Below are 7,800 nucleotides of genomic sequence, written 5' to 3'. Positions count from 1 at the left end.
TTCATGAATTAGATTTATTTGATTTCATTCATCATTAATGTAACCACAATGTTCAAATACATACAAATAAATAACATGTTTATTTGTGGATGATGCAAGGACTGACCAAAACTTCAATTTAAGTGAAGTGGCAAAACAACAACATTCTGACATGCAGTCCTCAATGAGGACTTTGATGACCCATAAATAGCCCATAAATTACCCATAAATGACCCATTTCTCTGTGTCTGGCATCTGTCTAGGAATGGCAGATGATCCAAGCTAGAATGAGAAAACAAAACACAGTACGCTGATGTAATGTTCACAATGTGTCAACGTGCTGTACACAGAGAAACCATAATAAACAATATAAAGGAGCGCTTTAGAGAAAAGTAATAACCTCAGCAACACAGACCTGTTATTTACACCACGCCAAGTCAAACTGAGTGACACACAAACAGGCCCACAGTCCCAGTGCCCATGGTTGGGGCAGTTCTGCGTCTCAAATGGCACTTTATTCCCTACTGCACTACTTTTGACCCTGGTTAAAAGTAGTGCACTATGTAGGGAATAGGATGCCATTTGAGACGCAACCAGTGTGTTTTCGCCTTGCCATCAATGGTGCCCATTTATGCTTGGGGATCATTCTGTGCCTCTAAACACGTACGACCTAGGAACACCTAATACCTCTGGAGGAAATACCAGAGAATTAGAGGCAGGGGCTGGAGGTGTGGAGCGGGCCAGACAAGCGACTGGGTGTCACCTCAGGGGTGATAAACAGTTCAGAAAATAGGGGAAAAGAGATGTTATAAGTTGCATGTTTGTCTGTGCTTGACCATTAGTAAGTACAAGTAAGCTACAGGTAAGTACAGATCAGCTATGTAGTAAGTGGGTCATTCCACGAAATTAGTCCCTTTTGCATTCCTTCAATATTTTAGGTGCACCAATATTTAATTTTAACATAAACATTATGTACATAATTTGTCCAAACTGGAAACGACAAGTTTAATTGGATTGCATCAACTACTGCTTTTGAAAAGCACCACTTTAATGTATGCATTATATTCATTTCACACCTTTGTCCTGGGTTGTGTTCATTAGGGTAACACTGGAAAACGTCATTTCAAAAAAAATCTACAGAAAGTAAGTCCAGTTAGTCCCTCCACGATTCAATCAATTTTCCTCCGTTTGGGGCCTAATGAATACGACCCAGATGCGTGTTTTCGTTAGTGTCTCATATTAAAAACAAACAAAAATTCATACCTGTATTTCTTATCTTAAATAGACGTTAAAACCACTAAATGTATTTGTCCTGAGATATTTTCTTTAAAGGGGTAATAAAAAAGAGAGATAGAGACAGACAGGTGGCCTGAACTGGAGAGTAGAAACACAGTAGAATTAACAGTATCTTGTCTGATAGAGCTCTATATAGTCTTTCTACTAAGGATATTTTAGGTTTTGGCCTTTCTAGGGAGTTTTTCCTAGCCACCGTGCTTCTACACCTGCATTACTAGCTGTTTGGGGTTTTAGGCTGGGTTTCTGTACAGCACTTCGAGATATTAGCTGATGTACGAAGGGCTATATAAAATAAAATTGATTGATTGATTGATTGATTGATATTTTCAAGTTCAGAGACAGTGAAATGTATTGCATAGTTAGTTCCAGACCTGAGTTCAAATACTTTATCTGACCTTGCCTGGCTTAATGAGCCATTAGAATAGTCCCAAAACGGTAAACCCTGCCCACCTGGCACTACAGGCAAGCTGAGCAAACAATCAAAGTATTTAAAAGACTTTGCTCTGATTAATTCCTCATAGAGATGGCATTAGAAGAGGGCATGGTAATTTACAGCTGACACTAAATTTACATACAACCATAATCATCTTCTAACTCTATTTTTCAACTTTAGGACAAGAGACGCACCCTGATCCACATCTATGTGCTTAAATACAACCCATACACAACGTCAGGATCATATCATAACATAATAACAATGTCACCAACAACCAGAGATGGAATTGGAGAAAAGTCACTCTGGGAACTCACTGATCCTAGAATTTACCTTAAAGTAACTACCCAGTGAAAATCGAACTTTTAAAAGTTCATATTCTGTTAACTCATATCCCCCAAAAATAGTTGACTCTTGACTCATATGTTGCCAGCATTAATTGAAAAAAATAAAACACAAAAATGCTTGCCATTTCCGCATAGAACATGATGTCATCTCCATGAGGAGGAGGAGGAGATAGCCAATCAGCGGTCTACTAGCATTAATATTTTTAAATACCGGGTATATGCCCACACCATTCTGTTGTTGGGGTACACCTATAACATTCCAACACAGAAAAACAGCTTTTTAACACACTTACTAAAAAATAAAAATAAATACAAGGAAAACTATTTAGCTCATATTGTAAGTAATTATAGGTCATGTTTCACAGAAATCTGGAAACACTGGGGAGTTACTTAAACACATTTTGTACATGTCAAAATAATTTTACTTTGCGAACTCTAGTTCCCCTCCAATTCCACCCCTGTGGACAACACGAGTAATGCAGTAGTTAGTCATTCTGAGTGTTTGAAATAGGACGGTTAAGACAGAGAACAAGACAGTTCACTATAACAGCAAGTATACAGCAGCATTAGTGTCTCCAAGGAACACAGCATACAGGTCTAAAGATACAAGGGAACTCATTTATAAACCTTTGGCAGGAACAAAATATATCCCAAAAAATGTGTGGGCCAATTTTCACGCAAAAGTTGGCATTTATAAAAACTGAACCTGATGTAAAAACGTGCTCGCCTTCTCGCAGACTTTAGACAATGCTTATGCAGATTCTAGTGGTTGAAATATTGTATTGCAAGCAGGCAAGTACATTTATATTTTGTGCAAATGGAGGATATGGACATGCATATGCATAACAATAAACAGGTTAATAACAAGATGCAATCATTTTCCCTTAGTGAGTAAAGCCAAAATATATTTAGTTTATCCTTGGATTTAAAAATATTTAGACAATCATCTATATCCCTGGCTATTATATATTATTTATTTCCATGATCATTGCATAATAAATTCCTCACCTTTTCTGTGATGGTGTCATACTCACGAGGTAGCCTATATAAGGCAACAACAAGGACACCATTCATCTCAGGTCTCCTTTAATTGGACCCACTTCACAGTAGTAAATAGATAAGCTATATCAAGTATTTTGCTCTATGCCATCCGATCCAGAGCGCAGTTGTATTAACGGTGGAACAGACGGGTTGCAGGTTACTTCTGTAGCCGACATCTGAATACTGTAATTTAACATTTCTTGAGTAGACAATATTGCATTTATACACAATACATCTTTTCACAACTAATTCTTCACCTTTTCTGGACATTATTGGTCCAAATTTCTGAAGTAATCATAGCCTAAAACAAATTACCATGCACATCATTCATTTAATTAAGCCTATTAGATAAGCTATTATTTCAAGTATTTTGCTCTATGCATCAGAAAGGAAGCAGGTTAATAACTAAATTAAAATTTACCAGGTGAACAGGTGCATTGTAGTGTGCATTTCTACCACTTTAAGTATAGAAGGTTTCAGAATTCGAGGGCAGTGCACCATCGTTTCGAGAAAAAGCCAATGCAAAACATTAGGCCCAATTAAAATCAAACGGTCTGCTTACAGCTCAACAGCAATTTGCAATAGTTGTTGTCTTTCATAAACTTTTTGTCTATCAGTTAGCCTAGGCCTACAGCAAATGTCATTGCAAAAGTATAACATTCTGCAATCACCTCCAAAGACATTTGATCAAGTTCGCTATTGCCATTTCCTTTAGAAAACTGCTCGAATACTTCCAAAGTATACGTTTTTTTTTGTCACCATAAAAGGTGAATGATGGGCGTTTTTCAGACAGAGTACTGATGCTCTTTCACTCACGCAGTTTCAGGATGGGTGTATGGTGTGTGCCAAGTTTATAAATCTCAATATTTTTGTATGTATGCAGTCTTTTCAGAAATGGCACACGCAGATATTCAGATATTTAGTGTGAAATTTACACAACGGTTATAAATGAGGCTCCAGAGTATCTGTCAGTCAGCAGATTACTCCGGAGAAGAAACCATAGAAATAAAAAAACTCTACCTATATGGTTGAAAACACAGTGTTAAGGTATCTGCCATCATCAGACTCTCTGGAAATAGTAGAAACAGTGGTACAAAGGTTGTTGGGCTGTTCAGTGTATGGTTTCACCAGTGTTCAGGTTGAGTAGAATTGGTAGACTTCACCAGTGGTTATCTTCAACTGCAGGAGAAAACAACAACACTCTTTACACATTGAGAAATAGGGGTGCTAGCCGAAAGCTATGGAGGTGCCAGCGGATGGCTGAATCGCAACAGGTCTATATGGCTCGAAGAACCAATTTGTACAAGTGTATGAAATGAGCTGAGCTCCGCTGGATCAGGTATGGTGGATTGCTACAGGGATTCTGGTTACGGCAGGGTGTAGATAACATGAAAGGATCTTTATGGCTTAGTGAAGAAATAGAGATTACTTTCAGTATGAACAGATAGCGTCTCTACCCACAGAATGACAGACACTCACCTCAGATGTAGGACCTGTCAACAGTCTAACAGGGGGTGTTCTCTGGCCAACACAGGTGATCGTCGTGGAGATACGGCCGCCAGGAGCTCGCTGGCTATCTCCTGTCGGATCTCATCAGCAAGGCTCTCTTTGATCTGAGGTAGAGGACAGAAGTTACACAGAGAGACTAATCAATTAATCAATCAATCAATCGTCTCTTTGATAGGAAGGGACATAATAACTCATTGACTACACTCAAACAGAAGGAAATGCTCAGAAACTGAGTGAAACAAGGAGGTGCTACAGTATCAGAACTCGCCCAATAAGAAATGCTGGTTTTTCGTTGCATAACGTTTTGCCACAGAGTGCTCTAATGAACACAACCCAGGATTGGCAGTACACCCTGTTCTATTGGTGTAATAAGGGCTTCATAAATAGTTGATTTTAAACTTAGATCTCTCATCCCTCAAAATAACTAAAGCTGGAATCCTTAATGGTGAAACTGCTATTTTCCTTTGCAACATTACAACAACAAGTTACTCCACACAACGAATGCTGTTTTTTCTCCTCGGACATCAATTTTCGCACAATAAAAGAGCACAATATATACAGAATTTGTTTTACCATGCAGCACAACGCTCCTCAGCCTGGCAAAATAAACAATAACAACGGCAGTCGGCAGGCCAGTGGTGTCGTTTCCCCTTACTTCAGATTCCATCTTTAAAGCCCTGCCAAACACTGACATCAGGCCACTGACTAAGAAGTAGTCCTAAGTTATATCCATAGGTTCCTGTGGAATCCCAATTTCCTTTTGAAGCTTCAAAATGTGGTCCATGCCAAGCGCTTAAATCAGCTCAGTGAATGATTTTTCCTGAGCGGAATCGTCTTTCAATATGGATGTAGTAACCTTGTCCGTTAGCCAAGGACATAATAAAACATGTCCTGGGCGATATTGGCATTGTTATTGCACCTCAAACACAAATACTGGCAGGCACCGGGCATGGTCCAATTTGAGCACTCATAGTTCAGTGAAGGACAAATCTTAATGTTGTCCCGTATTCTAAAATACAATCTCAATGTTGACCTTTATTCTAAAATAGAATCCTAGAACACACTGAGCTCACTTACCTCCTTGATGAGCTGCTGTAGCTGGGGGTTGTTTGCCCTTCCTACACCTAATCTTCCTCCTCTTCCTCCCTCCCTACCCCTCTCCTCTAGCAGGTGAGGGTCTACAGCTGCCCCTCTTCCTCCTCTGCCCTCTTCCTCTCCTTGCGCTCGATCTTCTGGATGTTGCTCTCCTGTCAGTGCCTGGTCTATGGCATGGTCCTGGGCATCTAGAGGACTGATCTGGCCCTGGGAGAACCCTGTGGAGGCACCAGGCCGTGGAGGGGGGGCTGGGGTGAGGGAGATGGACGCTCGGTACACCTCTGTCTTCTGGGGGCCTGGGAGGGGCAGCTCTGGGGTGTGGGAGGAGCCTGGGTGACATCCGGAGGACCTCATTGGACTGGCTGACCTGGAGGAGCGGCCTGAGCTCGGGGTGGGTGCCATGCTTGGTCTGCTCTCTGCCCCACCCTCGTAGCCCAGCTCTGTCTGCAGGTACAGCGGTTCCATCAGCAGGTTCGACATCTGGAGGGAGAAACCACACAAACCACAAGCATGACACATAGTGAAGTGCGACAAGTAAAACAGTCGGAAAGTATTTAGACCCTTTCCCTTTATTTTTCATTTTCTCACGTTACAGTCTTATTCTAAAATGGATTAAATTTTAAAAAATCCTCAACAATCTACACACAACACCCCACAACGACAAAGCCAAAACAGTTATTTTTTTACATTTTTGCAAATGTATTAAAAATAAGTATTCAGACCCTTTGCTATGAGACTTAAAATTGAGCTCAGGTGCATCCTGTTTACATTGGTCATCCTTGAGATGTTTCAACAACTTGAATGGAGTCCACCTGTGGTAAATTAAATTGATTGGATATGATTTGGAAAGGCTCGCACCTGTCTATATAAGGTCCCACAGATGACAGTGCATATCAGAGTAAAAACCAAGCTATGAGGTTGAAGGAATTGTCCGTAGAGCTCCGAGACAGGATTGTATCAAGGCACAGATCTGGGGAAAGGTACCTAAACATTTTTGCAGCATTGAAGGTCCCCAAGAACCCCTCCATCATTCTTAAATGGAAGAAGTTTGGAACTACCAAGACGAAGACTGACCGCATGGCTAAACTGAGCAATCGGGGGAGAAGGGCCTTGGTCAGGGAGGTGACCAAAAACCTGATGGTCACTCTGACAGAGCTCCAGAGTTCCTCTGTGGAGATGGGAGAACCTTCCATAAGGACAACCATCTCTGCAGCACTCCATCAATCAGGCCTAAGTAGTAGAGTGGCCAGACGGAAGCCACTCCTCAGTAAAAGGCACATGACAGCCCGCTTGGAGTTTTCCAAAAGGCCCCTAAAGAACTCTCAGACCATGAGAAACAGGATTCTCTGGTCTGATGAAACCAAGATTGAAATCTTCAGCCTGAATGCCAAGCATCAAATCTGGAGGAAACCTGGCACCATCATGTCTGGAGGAAACCTGGCACCATCCCTACAGTGAAGCATGGTGGTAGCAGCATCATGCTGTGGGGATGTTTTTCAGTGGCAGGGACTGGGAGACTAATCAGGATCCAGGGTAAGATGAACGGAGCAAAGTACAGAGAGATCCTTGATGAAAACCTGCTCCAGAGCACTCAGGACCTCAGACTAGGTCGAAGGTTCACCTTCCAACAAGACAATGACCCTAAGCACACAGCCAAGACAACGCAGGAGTGGTTTTGGGATGTCCTTGAGTGGCTCTGCCAAAGCCTGGACTTGAACCGGATTGAACATCTCTGGAGAGACCTGAAAATAGCTGTGCAGCGAAGCTCCCCATCCAACCTGACAGAGCTTGAGAGGATCTGCAGAGAAGAATGGGAGAAACTCCCCAGGTATGCCAAGCTTGTAGCGTCCTACCCAAGAAGACTCGAGGCTGTAATCGCTGCCAAAGGTTCTTCAACAAAGTACTGAGTAAAGGGTCTGAATACTTATGTAAATGTGATATTTCAGTTTTTTCTATTTTATCAAATGTGCCCAAAAAACCCCAACCTGTTTTTGCTTTGTCATTATGGGGTATTGTGTGTAGATTGATGAGGGGAAAAAACATTTAAATCAATTTTAGAATAAGGCTGCAAAGTAACAAAATGTGGAAAAAGTCAAGGGG

At 41.3% G+C, this 7,800-nt stretch overlaps 1 protein-coding gene across 3 annotated transcripts in view; it reads right to left on the bottom strand.

The window, feature by feature from the left end:
* Positions 1–7,800, bottom strand: part of LOC129820890 (protein ITPRID2-like) — a 65,102-nt gene continuing 57,302 nt past the window's right edge. For all 3 annotated transcript variants that reach the window (XM_055877968.1, XM_055877969.1, XM_055877970.1), the window contains 3 exons: positions 5,683–6,180; positions 4,576–4,709; positions 1–4,275 (listed from right to left, as the gene is read on the bottom strand). In XM_055877968.1, coding sequence (XP_055733943.1) covers positions 4,593–4,709; positions 5,683–6,180 — 615 coding nt within the window. In that variant the 3' untranslated portion in view covers positions 1–4,275; positions 4,576–4,592. The remainder of the gene's footprint in view (positions 4,276–4,575; positions 4,710–5,682; positions 6,181–7,800) is intronic.

This window comes from Salvelinus fontinalis, chromosome 23 (genome assembly GCF_029448725.1).
Source record: "Salvelinus fontinalis isolate EN_2023a chromosome 23, ASM2944872v1, whole genome shotgun sequence".
NCBI lineage: Eukaryota > Metazoa > Chordata > Actinopteri > Salmoniformes > Salmonidae > Salvelinus > Salvelinus fontinalis.
The sequence above is the reverse complement of the archived record's forward strand: the minus strand, read 5'-3'. Positions and strand labels throughout refer to the sequence as shown.